A 24,287-nucleotide genomic window follows, 5' to 3' on the forward strand; every position below is an offset into this window, starting at 1 on the left:
ATTTTAGGTATTCCTCCGCAATAATAATAATAAGTGTTTTATTATCTTTTTTTTGTGTAACAAATAGATATAATGATATCCTCACTGGGATCTCCCGTGCTGAGGATTTCATTTACTTATGTATAATTTAATTATAAGAAAATTAATATTAATTAATAGCAATACATTTATGTATTGCATTAAATAATTGCAATACAGAAATATTTACCGAGGGTATAGCACCGGAGGGAAGGGTTTGTGACGCGGCTAAACCAGCGGCAGGAAAGTTTCAAAAGATTCCCAGTTCCGGCTTTGAGATTCTAATACTTTCAGATTTTCACAATCTCTGTATTAACATTGGTTGGTGTCAGTTTTGTCCATGAATTTATCCTACATCCATCACTAATAATAGCTTTTTAAAATTAAACAACCAATAATATAGAGTTTCAAGCTCCATATTAAACTTTTTCGATTTCGCCAAAACTAAAAAAGATACATAATTTAATTTAAAAATTCCTACAAAAAATCAGGATAAACTACTTGCAAATACTCAATATGACGTCAGAAACCCTCGAAGCAGTGATGCCAACCAAACAGAACGTTTTCATGTGATAGCGCTTTATTTTATGGCATTTAAATAACCATTTATTAAATATTTTATATTTGATATGATTTGAGATTTTCACAGCCAAAAGTAATATTGTGATTTATTTTTGGGATGTTACGCCTTGCTGCGCTACTTCCTTCTTTAGCCAATATTTTCAATACATCAGGACAGATGGCTCATATGCCTTCCATCTATAGAAGGAGGAAGTCCAACACAGCACAATACCCCAAAAATAAATCACAGTTGTTTGATTATATGTACAATAAAACTTATATATTCCTTATTGGTAACTTTGCATAAGCACTGTTTTAAAGTTACCATCACACATTTTTCCATTGAAATAAATGTTGCAAAATGTTTATTATTATTATTTTTTATGTGAATACAGCAAGAGTCCCAACTGCTCCCAACTATCTGGAGCCATTGAGGCTGTGGCATCCCCAATTATGGTTATGTTGTGAGGCTGAAGGTAGCGGGGAGAGGAAGGAGATAAGGAGGAGGAAGGTGGGGGAGTACCTGACTATTTATATCTGGCCATTTCAACTTTGTAATAATAAGTATCATTTCCTTTGCATGTACTTTAAACCAGTCTTATGTAAAATCATCAATTTGCACATTCAACATTCAATTACTGTTCGTCATTGAGATGACCGAGATTTGTTACGCAACTTATTTTACATGGTAGAATGAAGCATTCCCTGTGATCAGTATCATTTCCTCTGAGTGTACTTACCAGTCTTATGTAAAATCATCAATTTGCACATTCAACATTCAATTACTGTTCGTCATTGAGATGACCGAGATTTGTTACGCAACTTACTTTACACGGTAGAATGAAGCACTCCCTGTGATCAGTATCATTTCCTCTGCATGCACTTTTATCCAACAGATCTTCAGGAAGTTTCTTGTTTGTTTTATTCAGATTTTTGTTCTCATTGCTGCTTATTTTTGTTTCTTGCCCATCATTCATTGGTCGATCTGAAAAACACAAATATTCCACTATTACTGCGTAAAAAAGAGATGAGATTCGGAAAAAACTATGCATCAAAATCAAAATGTCGCTTGTGCAATAATGAAAGACAACTAGCAGAGGAATTGAGCCCGCGACACCTGGGTGAAAACCTGATGCAATTGTCAACTCAGCACCTAACTTATCATTATTTTGCTCTATGATGAATGATTTTTTTCTCATTATAATTTATTTATTTATTACACGCCCTAGTGGGCTTTTCTTTAAAAAAAATACAAGCATTTTGTATCAGAGTAAACACTTAAAAATTAATACAATAAAGAAGAATGTAAACATAATGGCAAAAATGAATCCTCACGCATATAATTGAATTTAAAAGATTCAACACAACAAAATAGTAGAAGCGGAGAAGTTATATGGGTACATAGGTCGATTTGTGTCTAGAAGAATAAAAGTGATAGAATATACAACATTTATACTGATTAGTTTTCAAATGAAATATATCACCCAGATCAGAATATTTGTTTCCGAGATTGTGAAGTCTCGGAATCGGAGAATTTTGGGAAGCTAGTGTCCTGGTGTTATTGAAGTAAAAAGGTAAGAAATGTCGGCATGATTTTTTGGGAACATGGATATTGACACATTGAAGTAATACGGGACAGTCAATTTTAAAATGTAGCATTCTTCGTAATAGTATTTATCTGTGCTTATTCTTCTTTCTGAAAGTTTCAATAGAGACATTTTATCCAAGAGGTAATTGTAATTTATGTTTTGTATAGGAATATGCAATTTATAATTTATAAACCTTAGAAACTTCCGTTGAATCTTTTCAATGTTATCTGAATGAATATTGAAAAATGGAGACTTAAACAAAAATTAAAATGTAATTTTTGACAAAACAGTGTGTTTGACTGAGCGTAGATATGTATTTAAGTACCTATATTTTTTTCAAATGTTTCTATGTACTTATCTCCATATCACCCTCCAGAGCTCTAGGCCACAAATGTTTCTAGATATCTCTCTATCACCATCCAGAGCTCTAGGCCACAAATGTTTCTATGTATCTCCCTATCACCCTCCAGAGCTCTAGGCCACAAATGTTTCTAGATATCTCCCTATCACCCTCCAGAGCTCTAGGCCACAAATGTTTCTAGATATCTCCCTATCACCCTCCAGAGCTCTAGGCCACAAATGTTTCTAGATATCTCCCTATCACCCTCCAGAGCTCTAGGCCACAAATGTTTCTAGATATCTCCCTATCACCCTCCAGAGCTCTAGGCCACAAATGTTTCTAGATATCTCCCTATCACCCTCCAGAGCTCTAGGCCACAAATGTTTCTAGATATCTCCCTATCACCCTCCAGAGCTCTAGGCCACAAATGTTTCTAGATATCTCCCTATCACCCTCCAGAGCTCTAGGCCACAAATGTTTCTAGATATCTCCCTATCACCCTCCAGAGCTCTAGGCCACAAATGTTTCTAGATATCTCCCTATCACCCTCCAGAGCTCTAGGCCACAAATGTTTCTAGATATCTCCCTATCACCCTCCAGAGCTCTAGGCCACAAATGTTTCTAGATATCTCCCTATCACCCTCCAGAGCTCTAGGCCACAAATGTTTCTAGATATCTCTCTATCACCCTCCAGAGCTCTAGGCCACAAATGTTTCTAGATATCTCCCTATCACCCTCCAGAGCTCTAGGCCACAAATGTTTCTAGATATCTCCCTATCACCCTCCAGAGCTCTAGGCCACAAATGTTTCTAGATATCTCCCTATCACCCTCCAGAGCTCTAGGCCACAAATGTTTCTAGATATCTCCCTATCACCCTCCAGAGCTCTAGGCCACAAATGTTTCTAGATATCTCTCTATCACCCTCCAGAGCTCTAGGCCACAAATGTTTCTAGATATCTCCCTATCACCCTCCAGAGCTCTAGGCCACAAATGTTTCTAGATATCTCCCTATCACCCTCCAGAGCTCTAGGCCACAAATGTTTCTAGATATCTCCCTATCACCCTCCAGAGCTCTAGGCCACAAATGTTTCTAGATATCTCCCTATCACCCTCCAGAGCTCTAGGCCACAAATGTTTCTAGATATCTCCCTATCACCCTCCAGAGCTCTAGGCCACAAATGTTTCTAGATATCTCTCTATCACCCTCCAGAGCTCTAGGCCACAAATGTTTCTAGATATCTCCCTATCACCCTCCAGAGCTCTAGGCCACAAATGTTTCTAGATATCTCCCTATCACCCTCCAGAGCTCTAGGCCACAAATGTTTCTAGATATCTTCCTATCACCCTCCAGAGCTCTAGGCCACAAATGTTTCTAGATATCTCCCTATCACCCTCCAGAGCTCTAGGCCACAAATGTTTCTAGATATCTCCCTATCACCCTCCAGAGCTCTAGGCCACAAATGTTTCTAGATATCTCCCTATCACCCTCCAGAGCTCTAGGCCACAAATGTTTCTAGATATCTCCCTATCACCCTCCAGAGCTCTAGGCCACAAATGTTTCTAGATATCTCCTTATCACCATCCAGAGCTCTAGGCCACAATTTCAAATTATGGAGAGAGGAAAGGTGAATTTATAAATTAACTTTATTTAAATGGGCAAATTTCATAATTTATAAGGATGAATTGAGAAGAAATTGTGATTTTGATTTACCAAATGAGAGAAAATTAGAAAAAATGCATTTTTGGACACAGGGTCTGATGTTCAGGTTTGTTTTGCAGAATTTGAACAATTCATCAAATTTCAAAGTTGATTTTCAAGTTCTGTGAAGGTTCATGGAACAACCCGTCCTTAATGTTTTTCCAATCAAAGCGCTACTGCCGAATATTTAATAACAAACTTAGATGAGACTACTGGTTTAAATTTACTTATATTGTTGTAATATACCTAATTACAAATACATAAATATACAACAACAAAATAAAATGTTGCGTGTATACAGTGAAGTACAAAAAAAAACAGTATAGTATCCTCTCTGTCTATCTTCCTCATTAGAAGGAGACAGGTGAGGTGAGGGAATTACACTCAAATAATCAAATCATTCTCATCTGCAGCAATGTAAAATTACATAGTAGTTATGGTATTAAATAACATACATTAAAGAATAAGCGAGATTTGTGGATCACAAAAAAGAAGAAAAAATTATTTATGATAATAACTGCTATAAATAGTAATTTTTCAATTTAAGCTGAAATACATGATGATTTTCGATAAATTTTGAGATAAAGGAATGTTGTTAAAGTAAATAGTTGTTACCCAGATAGAGGTAAATATTTGTATAACTTATTGTGATATCTTGTGGAAGAATTATTAATTTTTCTTTATAAATTGTATTCAGTTGATTTTTCTTACCTGAATTGCTTTCATCGGAGACTTGTCGAGATGAAAATCCGCTGAGAGCCTCCAGATCTCCGTGGAACTGGCAGTCTCTTCTCCGGATGCTAACTCCGGAACCACACGACGCGTTGCAGTCGCTCCATTGACTCCATGTGCCCCATTCCGCGGGGACTGTGAAAAAGATCAAGTCAAACGATTCAGTGAATTGAGTCTACAATGTAAAGAATCCAATAACTCTTTAAATGTGTGACGTTTCGATGCTAGGTGCCCCAGTACGCTGCACTTTTTCATTGATACGTGTTCGCAAAACAACTGTTGTGACGTCCGCGTACTGGGGATGGCCACGCGCAACCGTTGGGTTGCTGTGATGTCCGCATATAACGGGTTAAAAAGCAAGCAACTTGCTTTCATTATATATTGGATTGTAATTTATAAATTTACTAGTTGACGTGTTGGGGGTTGCTGGGGGTTTTTCTTAGGAGATAGACATATACCATCGCAGACTTTTCTGCTTACAACTTAATTACAAAACTTCCACTTTTTATAAATATAATTTACATGTATTATATATATACACAAACCTTCTGGAAGAAATTCTCTAAAGGATAGTGAAAACACTATCCTTTAGAGAATCAAATCCGTAGCATAGTTTAGAAGAACTAAGCGCACAAACAGACAGACACGGATACATAGCGACTTTATTTTATACTATTTAGAGATTAAGGTAAATTTTGTTATTTTTTAATGATAAACTAACGTTTATAAGACAAGGTTTTATGCATATCATAAAGGATAACAAATAATTATAAGCAATAATTAGTCATCCAAAATACTAATACAAATTGAAAATATCTCCCAAGTAAAAATAAATGCTAAGCAGTAATTGTTGATTGAGGTACTAGTACATATTGAATCATTTGGCGGGTTGGAAATAAGCCGACATAGCTCAGTGGTCCAGAGCACCTGACCGGACATCAGAAGGCACGGGTTCAATTCCCGTTGACGGCATTTATTTTCACTCGGGAGATATTTTCAATTTGTATTAGTATTTCCGATGACTAATTATTGCTTATAATAATAATAATAATAAGTGTTTTATTATCTTTTTTTTGTGTAACAAATAGATATAATGATATCCTCACTGGGATCTCCCGTGCTGAGGATTTCATTTGCATATTATGTATAATTTAATTATAAGAAAATTAATATTACATCAAAGTTACAAATAAATTTAATTATGAACAAATATCATGCAATATATATATATATATTTTTTTAATAATTTTAAAATAAGTAAGATGTTTTTTGATATATATATGAAGTGTTTTTTGGTATAGTTATATATATGAAATGTTTTTTGGTATAGTTCAGTTGATTCTGTTTTAGTCTGTGTTTGATTTCAGTAAATTTTCTATTTCAGATCTTCCTATGTTAAGTATCCAGCTTTTTATTTCAGATTTAAATGTTAAAGTGTTGAGGTTTTTGAGTGTGAGTGGTATTTTGTTGTAGAGTTTAATACTATAATATAAGAAGCTTTTTTGCCCAAAAGTTGTATTAGTAATTATTTGTTGGATAAGTTTTTGATCATGAGATCTAGTGTTTCTATTGTACGTGTTTGTTGTTATTTCTTGTGTTTTGTGCTTATGAATGTAAATGAGTATAGTTTTAGAAAATAGTTGTTTAATTGACATGATGTTAAGATTGGTGAAGATTTCGTTAGTGCTAGTTCTTACAGGAACTTTCAGTATAATTTTCATTATGGCTTTTTGAGATTTAATAAGTGGATTTAGTATGTTTTTATTTGCACTGCCCCATCCGATAATACCGTATTCTAACAGTGATTGGCAGAGAGCCATGTAGATTTTGACTAAGTCTTTTTTAATGAGCACATTCCTGATAGTTTTGAAAAAATAACTTAGTTTTTTAATTTTATTATCTAAATAGCTAATGTGATTGGTCCATTTTAAATTTCCATCTATTTTTAGACCTAGATACGTTATATGGTCAACGTTTTCTAATGAGGGACAATTACAATGCTCATTTAAGTGATGCGGGCTATGAATTTTCAAGTTCATAGCCCGTTGTTCGTTGTAGTCTATAACATGTCTATTCCCCGTTAAATTTTGAGTCGATGGTCGATTTTCCTTTGCATGGATGTTAAAAATTAAAGTGTAGTGATCAGTGATAGTGGATTGATGTATGATTGTGGAGTATTTTTTATTTGTTTTTGTCATTATGTGGTCAATGCAGGTTTGCGAGGGGATTGATTTATTAATTTTGTGATCCACTCTTGTTGGTTCCCTTACAGCGGCAGACATCCCGTGGGAGAGGAGTAGTAATTGGTATTCCTGTGTTTGTGGATGTTGCCTTCCGGTATCCAATATGTTAATGTTGATGTCCCCGATGATGAACAAGTTCCTGATGTTTCGTTCTTGAAGTAGAATGGAGTCTAGTGATTCAAGAAATGGTGACAAATTTGTAGATGAAGGGGATCTGTAGATAGCGAAGATGCATGTATCTTGATCGAGTTTTACTTTCAAACAGTTTGCGTCTTGTAGTTCGATTTCTTCTATTTTGCATTCCATTGTTACGTATATAATCGTAACAAAGTAAGAACTTCTCCTTCCCCACATAAAAGGAACTGTGTGGGATGCGCCTGGCAACACTTTTCTTCAAGGTGGCAAGATTGGAATCGGAAGGAAGGAAGCGGTCATTCTTTATTTTTTGGTTCAACGGCTTGGAGCACCGTGGAATCATAAAAACGACGGATCACAGCCTGATCGCCATTTTCAACTTACAAAAGGCAGATGGATTAAAATGGCAATCTAAATATCCCGGCGAGGATAACTCTAATAAGACCAATGGATTGGCAACACAAAGCCACACTTCAAATCCTCAAGTAAGATGTAAATTTGCCTACCCTCCGCTAATTCTGGAACCTCAGATAATATTCATAATTGCTACCTGCTTACCGATGAAATGGATTCACAAGGAGAATCCATTTGAAGCCATCGCTCGCCCGAGCGGTATAATTATTTTGACAAGATGACATCGTACCTGGAAGGCGCAGTTCGCAATAATTTCAAGACTTGAAATGCCCGAGTAACGTATTAACTTCTTGCCCAAAGCTAGATTAGGATGTATAACACTTCTCTGTACTTTGTGCGACTCATATCTTTAAATTATATCTATCTAATTTACACTCATAAATTTATCTTCTTATTACAATAACCTAACCTATGAATGCCAGCACTCGTTGTCCACTTAAACCCTGAAATTCCATCAATGGTTTCCTGTTTCCCTTATTCAAACAAAAAAACAGGTGGCGCTCAAGATAAATTCACGCCAAATGTTAACTTCGGCGTTAACAATGGCGCACCAACTGTGTTCTGGTTCGGATTGGCATTCATGGATTGGGTTTATTTTGTCTTGTTGTGTTTGGCGATTTGCGATCTGTAGCAATCCATCGATCCATCAAATATTTATTAACATGTAATTTTGTTTGCGATAATTGCGGTAATTCTAAAATGTGCGAATAACATTCCTCATATGCTAAGTGTTAATTTTGCAATAATTGTGACATTCGTATTCGAAGGTAGAAGTTTGCTTTTATGTTGGTAACAATGTGATATGAAATCTTGAATCATACTGGTCTGTTGAAACGGATTATTAAGTTGACACTTTGGAACTTGCGAATAATATTTTGCAGTTTCTGTTCGATAGAGTGGCAACATTAGGAAGTGAAAGTGCAGTTTTCTATGGTGATTTAGTTTGACAGATGAAAAGAACTAGTTTTGCTTGCGTAATTTGTTAAAGTAGAAAAAAAAAATGGAGTTTAAAACGATTAAAAAGATTAATACGCATACGAAAGTGCAATTAGCTGGAAAATTAACGGACCGAAACATTGTGCCTTTACTGACTTTATCTGGAATGCGTGAACAGGCTATAATGTTCAATAAATCGGTGAGGGAAAAACGTGATGCTAAACAATGTTACGATCAATCTTCAGAAGACCCTGCGTTGTCTGATAAATGTAGTGATCCAGGTACTTCTGCGACTAAAGTATTTCGTGTAAATTGTAACGCTTCACGTGAATTCTCAAAATGTAAAGGCCTGATTAATTGGGATCTAAAATTTGACGGGAAAACTGATGTGAAAGTGTTTATTGACAGAGTCGAAGAACTTAGTAGAATACGTTTGATATCAAATGAGGATCTGATACGATGTTTTCCGGATATTCTAGACGGAACAGCTTTGTTATGGTTTCGTACAATTTACACGGAAACTCTTTCGTGGCCAAAATTGAAGTGTGCATTAATTAGTAGATATCAACCTCGCGATGCACAGTTACAAACGCGTAAATTTATTTACTCCGTGAAGCAAAAAAATAATCAATTGGTCTCCGACTTCTTTTTAGATCTCAAAATAGCAAATTTGAAGTTATATAATCCTATACCGCAGGATGAATTGTTAGAGATTGCAAAGGAAGCTATTTTAACGGAATATGCTAAACTTTTAGTGACAGTTCATGTGGGTGACATTGATGAACTGGAACGTTTTTGTACTGACTTTGAGAGACTGTCAGTCAAGGATGAAAGTAACATACATAAATCGATCAAATCACGGGATATCAATGATTCAAGTTCAATATGTAAATCGACATTTGTACCGAAATGTAATAATTGTAACAAACCTGGTCATTATTATAAATTTTGTCCGGAAAGAGTTGTGCGTAGTAATGAGAAAAACTTATGTAACAAGAATTTTAATTCAAATAATAATAATAATCAAAACACCACAACCACAGTATCTTGTTCTGTTTGTAACAAACCAGGGCACAGTTCTGAGAGATGCTGGAAACGTAAATTTAATGAAAGAAATTCTTCTGCTTCATCGAATGAAGGTAATAAAAATAATTCCAATAATAAAAATAAATTTTTTATAAACTCGAACAAGTCAAAAAACTAAGAAGCAGTCGATCTGCGCAGCGTCTTCCGTCTGATCAGCGGAATGATGTCTGTTCTGGTTGGCTGCCCTTGGTGAATTCTCCTGAAGTTGTTCCTGACTTCGAAGGTAATGGCCTGCCTCGAAAGTTGGAACAACCAAAGGATAATCGTCCTTATGCCAGTTTTACTGTATTAAATAAGGAGTTTTGCGGTTTGTTAGACTCGGGTGCTTCCTTAAGTTGTATAGGTGATACAATGTATAAAAACTTTGTTAAGTTAGGTATTAAATTTAAAGAATCCAAAACATTCGTTACGACGGCTGACGGTAAGCGTCAGACGGTCCTGGGTACCATGTTGCTTCCCGTTGTGTATCAGGGAACATCAAAATTAGTTTTATTTTATATAATTCCAGCGTTTACGCAAAAGTTTATACTGGGAATTAATTTCTGGAAACAATTCAAAATTGCTCCAGAATTGTTTACATCAATTAATTCCGATACTTTGTCTAATACAGTAGTTTATAGTGAAATAGGTGATGTACGTTCTATAACGCCTGCTTCTAAGTTATCGTCAAAAGAAAATTCTAGATTAATTCATATTATTGATAAATTTCGTAGTATTTCGTTTGAAGAAAAAGGTTTAGGCCTAACGCATCTGGTCCAACATAAGATTGAGACCAATTGTAATCCAATTAAACAAAGATATTATCCTCTTTCACCGGCACGGCAAAGACAGCTTGAAGCTGAGTTGGATGAAATGTTAAAATTAGGAGTTGTCAGACCGTCCCGGTCGCCGTGGTCAAACCCTGTTGTAATTGTTACTAAAAAGGATGGTTCGGGGAGATTATGTTTAGACAGTCGCGCTTTAAATAAGAATACATTACCTTTCGCTTATCCCTTACCTTATATATCACGCATTCTGGATAAATTAAGGGGAGCAAGGTTCATCTTGTATCTCTCTGCAAGGGAATCTCGGTATCACTGATACGGTACGCACGTCTTACTGTCGCGCTGTCATTAAAAAAAATTTTTTCGCGAATTTTGTTCACTGCTGGATCGAATAATGAGTGACGTCGTGCTCCTAGAGCTGAAGAGCATCATTCTCGAACAAAGTAGGACGATTAACGAGTTGTTGGACCGTGTAAAGGCCGTGGAAGCGACATTAAATCGGCAGGTAACAAGCAAAAGTGACAACAAAAATGCACTACCTACAAATCCCGCGACTCAGCGCTGGGCTGACGTAGCGGCCCCCGCTGCACCGCACACCGCGCCCGCTACCCTGTCAGCAGTAACGCAAACCAAGGAAAGGATGAGAACTAGAGCGGCCACCAAAGCAAAAAATGACGCCGGTCAATTTGAAACCGCATCTTTTAGCGGCGCGATCCCCAAAACGCACGCCACGGAACCACACGTTCCAATTTCCGAGCCGGAATCAAAAACCGCTCCTAATACGGAAGATTGGATAAAAATTAAACGCAGACAACGCACAGTGAAGAATTTAACCATCGGTAACTCCGATAAGTCTTCGAGTATAAAATCATATCCAAGAATAAAGAATATTATCGTGTCTAGATTACATAAGGACACAACAGTAGAAGAGATCCGGGCACATCTGGAGAAAAACGAAATAACAAAAAGTGAAATAGAAAAATTCATCGCACATTCTCAAGAATACGCAGCTTTCCGTATAGGTGTAACGGAGGATCTATACGAAAAACTTTTACGGGAAGATTTATGGCCTCGAGGAGTACCGGTAAGACATTATCGGTACTTAAAACCAAAACAAAATCCTATTGATGATAATCAAAACCGGACCAAAGTGAATGAAAATGCCGCCGCGAAATGACTAGAGAACCCCCTAAAAGTGAATTCTCTCCCTTGCACAATTTTTTACCAAAATGTACGGGGATTAAGATCCAAAACCGATGATTTCCTACAAAGTGTAATAATACAGAACAACGATCTTATATTACTATCAGAGACATGGCTTAACGACAGCATTTACAATAGTCAACTCTTCGATCAACGGTATGACGTGTTCAGAAAGGACAGAACCTCGGGACATTCAAGGGGAGGAGGAGTACTGCTAGCCGCGAGACGTGACCGTGCAACTCAAACCCAGAGACTTACCTATCTGGAAAGTAAAGACGAGAATATGTGGATAAAGACATGCCTAAATGATTTTGGTGTTATTTACATATGTGTTGTGTACATTCCACCGGCATCGCCAAATAAAACATATACCGATTTTTTTGATAAGGTTACTGAGAATTTTAATTTTTTAATCAATAAAAAGATTATTATAATAGGCGACTTCAATCTAAAATCTAGTAACAAAGGCACCGAAATGGATCTCATATATTTTATGAATCTTTTCCAAATGGAACAAAGCAACTCTATTACAAATGTGAAGGGAAACACGCTGGACATTGTTATCAGCAACATTGATTTAAAAGTATATAAATCCTTATACTCACTAGTTAAAGAAGACGCTTATCATCCATCGTTGTGTATAGAGATTTCGCCGAACAAAAACACAACCAATTGTCAAACACGAAACTTGTGGAATAATATTGATAATAGTGTTAGGCGAGGATGGAACTTCGAACATGGCGATTTTAAAGCTCTTTATTGCCATTTACAATCTCATGACTGGCAACCTTTGAAGGACATAAATGATGTTAATTTAGCGACACGCTTTTTCTATTCCATAATTTATAAATATTTTGATATGTGTTTCAAAATTAAGCGCACTCCGAGGAATGGTAGAAAATATCCTAAATGGTTTTCTAGTGAGATTGTTAGCGACATAAAACTCAAATTCAAACATTACAAAAAATGGAAGAAAACTGGAATGGTGAGTGACCGGGAAATGTTTTGTCTACTTAGAACAAAAATAAAACGCAGTATTCGATTAGCACATGTGCAATATATTAATTCTATTGAAAAAAATATCAAATGCGATCCCAAATCTTTCTGGAAGTATATCTCGTCCAGAAGAAGTGATGGCGGGTTTGTTGACCATGTTACTTGGAATAATCAGTCTTTCTCAGGAGCAGATATTCCAGAAGCATTTGCAGACTATTTTAAATCAACTTATAGTAAGGAAGCTGCGGACTTGAAATCTTTTATACCTGGAAAAAATACGCCAACAAAAGCACAGAATGTTGATATTCAAAATATTACAAACACTGACATCACCGCTGCTGTTAAAAAATTAAAATCCAAAACTTCTTTTGGACCGGATCTTATTCCGTCATTCGTGTTAAAGGGATGCTTTGAGCCCTTATTAACACCTCTCGCGTATATTTATAATCTCTCACTTAACTCCGGAATATTCCCAGACCTGTGGAAAATCTCTAAAGTTACACCGTTACATAAAACTGGTGATAAGGCTTCAGTCTCTAATTATAGACCAGTGGCGATCCTATCCTCTCCAGCCAAGTTGTTTGAACTAATAATTCATAAATGCATTTATACCCAAGTTGAACCCTTTATAATTGACCAGCAACACGGTTTTAGGTCTGGCAGATCTACTGTGTCTAATCTAATGGTTTTTACGGAGTACATATCTCAAGCTCTTGATAGTAACAATCAAGTAGATGTATCATACAATGACTTCGCAAAAGCCTTTGACTCAGTAGATCCGCTTATTCTCCTAAATAAACTCGACCAATTTGGATTTTCAGCGAAACTTCTATGTCTATTTGTAAGTTATTTCTCAAATAGACAACAATACGTAACTTATGGTATTTTCCACTCTTCCAACTTCATCACAAACTCTGGAGTTCCACAGGGGTCGAATCTTGGACCCTTACTTTTCTCGCTATTTATCAATGACATTTACCATTGCATAAAATTTTCCAAGTTTCTCTTATTCGCGGATGACATGAAACTATTCCTTTTAATAAAATCTTTGGAAAATTGCTTGCAGCTACAAAGTGATATAAATTCTATCGTCGAATGGAGTCATACCAATAAATTAGGGTTTAATATTAAGAAATGCTCCATTATGTGCTACACCAAGGCAAACAAAACGATTTACTATAACTACAAAATGTCTTATTCATCTCTTCAGCACATTGTTATTTCAAGAGATTTGGGAATCGCATTTGATACGCACTTAACATTTCACGTCCACATAGAAACGATATGCAACAAAGCTTTAAGAATGCTAGGATTTGTGCTAAGCAACTCCAGACATTTTTGCAGCTCGGCCGCGATTCGTGTGCTATACTATAGTTTAGTACGTAGCATTTTGGAAAGTGGTTCTGTAATATGGGGACCAATGGATTTAACTTACTCTCAAATGATAGAGAAAGTACAAAAGAAGTTTCTGAGATATTTATATCTTAGAGACTTCGGATATTATCCCTGGTTATATCCATCAGCCTTTTTGTCCGGCATGCTGGGTATTAACCCATTGGCCTCCGAATTGTTTTGTACCGAAGTTTTAAATCTGCAGTGGTGTACTAAATCTTACATAACTTTTAAACTAAACATGCAAACGAAACAATTTTTTTAAATTTACTCGTTCATTGAATTAAGGTATGCAAAAAATAAATGCAGTTTTTAAAAAAATAATAATAATATGATTAAACGAGGATATAAAAATATTTTTTTTATAAAAACCATATTTTTTTCTTTTTTTTATAATTGGATTAAGAAAAGTTTTACATTAATCATACTTATGACCATAATATATTTTATTTCAATTTGGGCTGATGTTAGCCGCCCACCACGCATTTTACGAACAAGCTTGTCAATTCCCGAACCACACGCTATTTAAAAAAAAATTCAATGACGCTGAAATATAACAAAATTTCAATCGTAAATATCAGGAAAAAACTGTACCAACGGAGTCCTGCCAATTACTACGAAATGAATGCTTAATTATCTACAGAGCGATTGGCATTTAAAATTTTAAACACAGATGTCAATAATGTATCCCTTTTTCGTTTTTAAGCCGACGACACCAGACCCGCCGGGACGGCGTCGTTTGAGGCCAATGGGTTAATAGCCTCACCGATAGAAGGAAAACTGCTTTGCTGATAACAGCATATAAACTTCTAAATGGTAATGTCTGTATTCCCGATATTATAGAAAAATTTGAGTTTTATGTCCCCGACAATTATACAAGAGCGCGCAGGCACAGAACCTTTGTCGTTCCAAAATGCAGAACCAACTTACCATTAGTAATGCCGCTCGGAAAAATGATTATGTTACTAAATTACCTGTCCCCTGATATAGATATTTTCCAACTTAATATTCACCAGTTCAAAAACGCTATTATTACTTAATAAATTAAAATAAAATGTATGTTTATTATTGGTTATGTATAACTGTAAATGTGCATTTAAAATAAAATAAATAAATAAATAAATCTCTTCAATTGACCTCTCACGCGCGTTTTGGCAGATACCTTTAGATAAGGATTCTTGTGAAAAAACGGCCTTCGTAGTCCCGGGTCGTGGTCTATTTGAGTTTGTACGTATGCCTTTTGGTATAAAAAACGCAGCTAGTGAAATGCAGCGCCTGGCAGATATATTATTTTATACGGTCCGGAATTTGACGAGAATGTGTTCTGTTACCTAGACGATCTAATCTTAATTTCTGAAGATTTAAACTCTCACTTTAACCTGTTAGAAAAGGTATTTCTTAGATTAAAAGAAGCTGGTTTAACAGTAAATCTAAAGAAATGCGAGTTTTGTAAGCATGAACTTAAGTACTTAGGTTATATTGTGGACTCGAAAGGCTTGAGAACTGATCCTTCAAAAATCGAGTGTATTAAGAATTATCCGGTGCCAAAAAATTCTAAACAACTCAAATCTTTTCTGGGTCTGAGTGGATACTACAGAAGATTTATAAAAGATTTTTCTACTATAGCAGCTCCGCTTACAAAACTTTCTGGATCAAAGAACGGTATAAGTAAATTTATTTGGTCGCCGGAAGCAGAGAATGCGTTTAACTTGCTAAAAAATGCGTTGATATCTGCTCCTGTTTTATCTTGTCCAGATTTTAAATTGCCATTTGCAATACATTGTGATGCCTCTGGGGTGGCAATTGGAAGTGTTTTAACGCAGGTGTTCGGCGAAGAGGAACATCCTATAGCATATTTTTCACGTAGTCTTAATGTACATGAACGTAATTATGGAATCACAGAAAGAGAACTGTTAGCGGTTTTAGATTCAGTTACGCATTTTCGTTCATATATTGAAGGTTCACATTTTAAAATAGTCACAGATCATTCAAGTCTATAATGGTTAACTACTCTGAGTAATCCGAGTGGGAGACTTGCGAGATGGTCGACACGGTTATCCCAATATTCATTTGACGTTGTCCATAAGAAGGGATCTTTAAATACGGTTCCCGATGTTCTATCACGTGTAGAGGTGGCTTTAGTTAATGATACGTTAGTACCCATTAGTAAAGATAAATGGTACATAGACTTATGGTCCGGTTGTAAAAAATTCCCTCAGCGCTATTTAAATTTTCAAATACGTGAAAATGAGTTGTACAGACATAGTAAAACACGTTATAGCTTATGTGAGGACACGGCGTGGAAACTTGTTGTTCCAGAGGAGAAACGTAAGGAAATTTTAGTAAATCAACATGAATCTGATTTAGCCTGTCATCCTGGTGTATTTAGAACGTACAAAAAAGTACAACTGCGTTATTATTGGCCAAATTTATATCAAAACGTTAAGTCCTTCGTAAATAACTGCTCCGTTTGCAAGGCACATAAAATTAGTACGTCTCCCCCATTAGGTTTATCAACTAATCATAAAGTGGTTACAAAACCAATGCAGATGCTATCGGTTGACTTGGTAGGTCCGTTACCTCGTTCATATTCTGGTCATAATTATATTTTGAGTTGCGTTGATGTGTTTTCTAAATACTGTTAGCTGTTTCCACTGAGGAACGGTACCGCTCCTAGTATTGTTAAAAATATTGAAGAAAACATTTTCTTGGTGCACGGAGTTCCGCATTCTTTAGTGTGCGATAACGGAAAAGTATTTGTTAGCAAAAACTTTAAAAACTTACTTGCTGAATACAATGTACCAGCTCCTTTTTATAACACTTTGTATACGCCACAAAATAATGTCGTGGAGCGTTACAACCAGACAATAGGTACCGCTCTCTCAATTCTGGTAGAAGATGATCATCGTAAATGGGTGAAAGTTTTACCACGGGTACAAACAGCTTTAAATAATTGCGTAAATTTTTCTACAAACTTTACGCCATATTTTCTCATGCATGGTAGAGAACAAATCATAGATGGTAACTTACACAAACTTATAGAGTCTTCTAATACTGCGGCGCAGGATACAAGACAAACGTATGGAAAAAAATTAGAAGAACTAATCCCAATATATGAACAAGTTACTGATTCTCTATTTAAAGCATATAAAAAAGGTGCCAATCACTACAATCTGCGTAGGAAGTCTGTAGTTTATGCAGAGGGTGATATAGTTTGGAGACGAAATTTCGTACAGTCTAGCGCGATTAATTATTTTGCGCAAAAGCTCGCGCCTCGATTCGTATGTAACGTTGTTGTAAAGAAAATTTCTGATTTAGTATATAAACTAGCAGATTTGAACGGGAAAATCGTTGGTGATTTCCATGTAAAAGACATAGTTAAGTCAAATTAAATAGACATCTAACCTAGCACGTAGAGAAGTAGCTATCCTCTATATGTGGGGTATAGATGACTCTCGGTTTATTTATTGTTTTGGTCGTGGGTTCTTTTATATCAATAAATAAAACATGGATGATTGGATTGATGGATTGCTAAAACTAATAAATTTTAGGATATTTCTATGTGTTAGGTTAACAAAGACATTTGCTTCAGTGCATCGCAAAATTGATGTAAAGAGAATTGTCTTTTCTTTAATTTTATGTAAAAAGTAAATTCCTGCCTCTATGTATTTATCGAGACAAGTTACAAATTAGTATAAGAAATAATATAAAGTAAACTTAAATACAAGGTAAATATAAGGTAAATATATAATAAAAAATAAAAAAAATTAAAATAAACAATTCTCCGTGATTGCATCGAGAAAAAGTGTCTTTAAAAAAAAAAATACATAAATAAATTGTGTCTACGCGATTGTTTTTTTTTATGTTTATATAGCGTATTCACATGTGTAGCATAATTTTGTATGATAATTTTACTAAATTAAAATAGAGTTGTATAATTTTAATGATAATTGCTTAGCTTTAGTGCTATATTGATTCAACACTCTGATTTCCGAGTGATGGGCAGATTACTGCTTAAATAAATATAGGTTAATTTATATCATTATCGTTTACTATTAAACTCCTAAACGAGTTTTCTGTTCCTTATAGTTGTTAAATATCACAAAGTATTATTGAATTAAGACTGTATAATATTAAACTCATTATTACTTTAACATCAGAAGCATTAATGTATAACATTTCTAGCTGCAGCATTAGATTTACTTCAATGGGCATTAGGGAGGAATTCTTTATGTGGGCAATATTCTCCGAACATTTACAATTTGAGTATAAGTGAAGTGACTGGTGCAGTGATTTATATCATGAACTGATTAGGTCTTAAAGTGTACCTATGTCCACGAAAAATGTTGAACTTTTCTATTTCCATTAAAAAGGAAACAATTTTTTAAACTATTAAAGCCATGATATATATGTTGTGTACTTGGTAATTCTGATGTAATATAAGTATGTTAATTTGTTTATAAAAAAAAAAAAAATTTTTTTTTTCAAGGTGGTTTGATGCAATACCATTTCGGGTATGTTTTGGGACTTCCGGAATCCTAGAGGATATCGAGATGGTGTTGGACAAATCTATCTTTCGCTGTGCGAGAAAATTTGTAAATATTACGGTTTGTTATATAAATTCTTTTCTAAATTTTCCTTAATCAAATAATTGCATGAATATTTTTTTGTCAATTAAGATGCAATACCAATTGTTAGCATAGTAATTATGAAGTAAAAAATAAATAAAATAAAATAAAAAGTTTTGGTTAAAAAATTTGGTTTGAGTCTTGGCTAATTTTGAGTAAATATTAGCATAAGTAGTTGCCTTTGAGACTATAAAAAGTTAATTAACAGTAGGATTTGTATGGTTAATAAAAATAAAATAAAATGGTAATAATTTATACTGTTACTACAAGATTTATTGATATTTAAGAAATATTTGTTAGAAATAAAACAAGAAAATACATTGTAATAATTTATGTTTCTATATCAGCTTAGATTAGTTTTTTTTCTCTGGGCAGAGTTTTCAAGTTGTCAAGAAAATTTGTGGGCAAATTTTCTTCAGCGGCGACCGGGGAAATGTTACGTATATAATCGTAACAAAGTAAGAACTTCTCCTTCCCCACATAAAAGGAACTGTGTGGGATGCGCCTGGCAACACTTTTCTTCAAGGTGGCAAGATTGGAATCGGAAGGAAGGAAGCGGTCATTCTTTATTTTTTGGTTCAACGGCTTGGAGCACCGTGGAATCATAAAAACGACGGATCACAGCCTGATCGCCATTTTCAACTTACAAAAGGCAGATGGATTAAAATGGCAATCTAAATATCCCGGCGAGGATAACTCTAATAAGACCAATGGATTGGCAATACAAAGCCACACTTCAAATCCTCAAGTAAGATGTAAATTTGCCTACCCTCCGCTAATTCTGGAACCTCAGATAATATTCATAATTGCTACCTGCTTACCGATGAAATGAATTCACAAGGAGAATCCATTTGAAGCCATCGCTCGCCCGAGCGGTATAATTATTTTGACAAGATGACATCGTACCTGGAAGGCGCAGTTCGCAATAATTTCAAGACTTGAAATGCCCGAGTAACGTATTAACTTCTTGCCCAAAGCTAGATTAGGATGTATAACATTTCTCTGTACTTTGTGCGACTCATATCTTTAAATTATATCTATCTAATTTACACTCATAAATTTATCTTCTTATTACAATAACCTAACCTATGAATGCCAGCACTCGTTGTCCACTTAAACCCTGAAATTCCATCAATGGTTTCCTGTTTCCCTTATTCAAACAAAAAAACAGGTGGCGCTCAAGATAAATTCACGCCAAATGTTAACTTCGGCGTTAACACCATCTTATTTTTACAATATACAATTACTCCATCGTTTTGATGTTTGTGAAGTTTAGTATTGAAGACTTTGTAGTTGTTGATATTTTTATGCACATATGTTGAGGAATTTATCCAACATTCTGTAAGGATTAATAAGTCAATAAGAGATCAATATTAATAACGCAAACTGTCTACGGATATCAATTGGTAAGGATATAACAGTTCTCGCAATATATAGATCACCTTCTACAAAAAATCTGGAGCCATTCTTAAACTCCTTACATTTTGAGCTTAACTTACTCAAAAATACTAAGAATGTTTTTATTATCGGAGATATAAATATTGATATCCTGGAAAATGGAAATCCAAAAAAATATGATTACATACATACACTAGCTCACCATGGTTTTAAAAGCCTGGTTGATGAACCTACACGAGTATGGAATGAAAGCAAATCATGCATTGATCATATTTTTAGTAAAACTGATAAATTAACTCAAACCATTATTTACCCTTCTACACTGACTGATCACTACACAATACTTCTATCTATTAATAATAAAAATACATCTATAAATCAAAAAAAGAAATCTGTCATAGCAAAGTCTGAAACAAATTGGGAAAACGTTAAAATCGAGCTACAAATTGCTGACTGGTCAAACCTTCTTGGCAATGATGATACTGATGCTGCTTGGAATTATTTTATTGACTTTACTCAGAACATTATTCTATCAAACACCATAACGACAGAAAAAAAGATATCTCATAAAAATATTCATATTAAACCCTGGATTAGTCAGAACATTATCAACTCAATCAGGAAAAGAGACGAACTCCACAGAAAAGTAAGAAACCACCCCTATGATATCCATTTACATCGCTTCTACAAAAGATATCGTAACATTTGTAAAAATGTAATCCGTTATGCTAAAGAAGCATTCTATAAAAAGAAAATCGAGGAATGTAATAATGATTCCCGGAAATTCTGGCAGATTATAAACGAAATTACAAACGCTAAAGCCTCGCACAATGTTAAAAACATTAAAGAATTAAACATTGACAGGATACCAACATCTTTTGCAGAACATCCAGAAAAAATTCTCAACTTTGCAAACAACTATTTTTGCAATATAGGCTCGAACTTAGCGAATAAAATCAAACAATCTTCATTTACTGCCGAAAAAACAGTATGGAATGAAAATGTCAATCAAGAAAACTCCCTTAACATAGTCAAGATAACAAGTGAAGATATAAGAAATACCATAGCCTCCCTAAACACAAATACCTCATCGGGAAATGAACTAATATCAAACAGAGCAATTAAATATCTACTAAATGAGCTAATCTACCCACTGACGTACCTTGTAAATCTTTCAATAAGAAAAGGTATTTTTCCCACACGTCTTAAAGTTGCTACGATTATTCCAATATACAAAAGCGGTCCCAAAAATGATATATCTAACTATCGACCAATTAGTCTATTACCTACACTATCGAAAATATTGGAAAAAGTAATAAAAAAACAAATGGTTAAATTTTTGGATGAAAATAAAATATTATCAACGACGCAATACGGTTTTAGGGAAAACCTGGGTACTGGTGATGCTATAGCTAAAGTAACAAATACAATTATAAAAAAACTGGATGAAGGTAAAAAATGCTTGGCAGTTTTTATTGACCTTCAAAAAGCTTTTGATACAATTGACCATGAAATACTATTTTTTAAATTAAAAAAAAATGGAATAACACAAACAACTCTAAATCTAATTAAAAGTTACTTAACTGGAAGAGAGCAGTATGTACAAATTGGTAATAAAAGTAGCAAAACTCTATCAATCAAGTACGGTGTCCCTCAAGGAAGCGTATTGGGTCCAATACTATTTCTCATTTATATTAATGACCTTATGAGTCTTCCCATTGAAGGAGACATAATGAGCTTTGCAGATGACACTGTCATTATATTCTATGAACAAAATTGGACAAGCACACATAAAAAAGCGGAGCAAGGTCTGACTGTACTCCAAAACTGGTTAAAAGCAAACTCCCTTACATTAAATGTGAGTAAAACTAAATATCTAACTTTCTCTAAAACCAACAGAGGTCAACCAACGAATGAGCATACACTCAAATTACATGAATGTCTAAATAAATATCCGCAATGTTCTTGCCCGCATATAGTCCAAACTAAAACAATTAAATATCTTGGGATCGTAATTGACGACAAACTTCTTTGGGATGCACACATCGAAGGAACCTCAAAAAAGCTAACAAAACTCATCTATTTCTTCAAAAAAATACGAAATATCTTGTCAACTACAGATCTAAAGAGAGTATATTATGCGCTATGCCACTCTCTACTGGAATATGGAATAATAGGATGGGGCTCAGCATCATCAAACCATATTAAACTACTAAAGAAAACTCAAAATTGGATCATAAAGACCATATTAAAGCTCCCCGTAAGGACGCCAACTACTGATATTTTTAATCTGTTTGATGTTCCAAGTTTACAAAAAATCTATGCTAAAAATATTCTAGTTCATCACTTAAAAAATAAACCAGAGGCAAACCCCTCTCACGATCATAAAACCAGAGCCAAGCAAACAGACATGCTAAATATTCCTAAATGTAATTCTACCTTTGGACAAAGAAACTCTGAATTTTTAGCAATTAAATTATATAATAAACTCCCTCTCAACATCAAACAAAGGAAAACGAAAAATAACTACATTAAGGACATCAAATCTTGGCTTAAGGAAATATCGGAAGAAGAACTAACTAATATATTTAAAACATCATCTTAGTTGCTGAAAACGTATTCTAACATATATAGTCCCCCTCAGCACAGGATCTCCTAGTGAGGAGGACTTCAATGATCTGTTTTAATTTTATATATATATTTTATTTCATGTGCCATACAAAAATGTACCTAATTATTTTAAAAAGTAACTAAATAAAAAAAAAAATTAAAAAAAAATAAAAAAAAAAGTCAGGTTCTAAATATAATTCATTTATCAGCACAGTGAAATCTTCAAAGTTTTTGTTAATACTTCGAATGTTTTGATGAATTATGTTCAGGATCGGTAACTCGTCCTGGATTATACGGTTTAACATGCAGGTATTTGTGGTGATTATTGGGTTAGGTATCAGTTTTTCAAGTGTTTCCGTTGTGAAAGAGGCCATTATAAAGATATAGAGTAGATGAAGTGTCTATAGGTTTTTTTTTTGATTTGTTTAAATCATCTTAGTAGGTATATCGTTAAGATGTTTTATTTAGACAACCTTTGAATCTTTAGTTTTTCTTATAAGTATTTTTCCCGATTTCACCCAAACATATTTATATTCTTTTATTAGGGCTCTTTGTTTGGTGTTCCAAAGTAAATGTTTGTAATACTGGGTTAATGCCGGATTTAGATAGACGTATTGGTCTTCTTTTTTTTATTTTTTTATTTTTATTTTTTTATTTTATTTTTTTATTTTTTTTATTTAATATTTGAAAAAAATATATTTTTACATAGATAAGTATACAGGATATAAACAAGATATAAAACAATAGAAATTAAAGTAGCCTTTCCTCACCATAAAGAGACAATGCTCTTGTGTTTGGTGAGGGAATTCTAGTTCAATTATGTACATGTTATACATATTACATTATATACATTAAGGTAAATAAATTATTAAGAAACAACATAAGATTTAAACAATATTACTTCTAGATGTAAGTAGTGAACGTATTTTGGACTTATAATAGTTTAAGGTAATTTTTTAATTTAATGTGAAATTCCTGAATATTTTCAATATTTTTTAAATTTAATGGAAGGTTATTAAAATAAATTATGCCTAGATAAAGATAGGTATTTTGAATGAGCTTAGTGTTAAATTTTGGGATTTTAATAGTTTTCTGGTATCTTGCTGATGTATTGAATTGCAAGTTATGAGTATTTGACTGTATTTCTTTGTAAATTTGAAGTATTGAATATTTTTGATACATTTTGTCTACTGTAGGTACTTGTAAAAAGAATTTCGGTAGAAAATTTTGACGGTTTATTTCGGTAGAAAATTTTGATGGTTTGAATTCTTTCCCGTTGAATTTTTTTATCGGGTCAGTATGTTTCGCTGCTAACATGATGTGAACTTTTTTGCTGTCTGCAAAATTAATTGCAATTTTTTTTTGGTTATTTGGTTTGGTAGTTGTAATTTTAAATGAATCCTTAGGTGATATGGTGACTCCTGCGAGCTCAGCAATCTGGGTTACAGTATGGGCTGGGCGTATGTTTTCTTGTAATTTAAGGCCGCTTATTTCGATACTGTTTAATAGGCCTGATTGTTCAATATCTGCCAGGTGAATTTC

General features: G+C 34.3%; 1 protein-coding gene across 1 annotated transcript in view; it reads right to left on the bottom strand.

The window, feature by feature from the left end:
* The window catches only part of LOC149408900 (hemicentin-1-like), a 130,626-nt gene that overhangs the window by 23,616 nt on the left and 82,723 nt on the right, over positions 1-24,287 (bottom strand). Inside the window, exons 37-38 of the mRNA XM_089650329.1 lie at positions 4,920-5,075; positions 1,407-1,564 (exon numbers count right to left, since the gene is read on the bottom strand). Coding sequence (XP_089506455.1) covers positions 1,407-1,564; positions 4,920-5,075 — 314 coding nt within the window. The remainder of the gene's footprint in view (positions 1-1,406; positions 1,565-4,919; positions 5,076-24,287) is intronic.

The sequence above is a fragment of the Hesperophylax consimilis genome, unplaced genomic scaffold, assembly GCF_061612785.1.
Source record: "Hesperophylax consimilis isolate HC1 unplaced genomic scaffold, BYU_Hcon_1.0 scaffold_45, whole genome shotgun sequence".
NCBI lineage: Eukaryota > Metazoa > Arthropoda > Insecta > Trichoptera > Limnephilidae > Hesperophylax > Hesperophylax consimilis.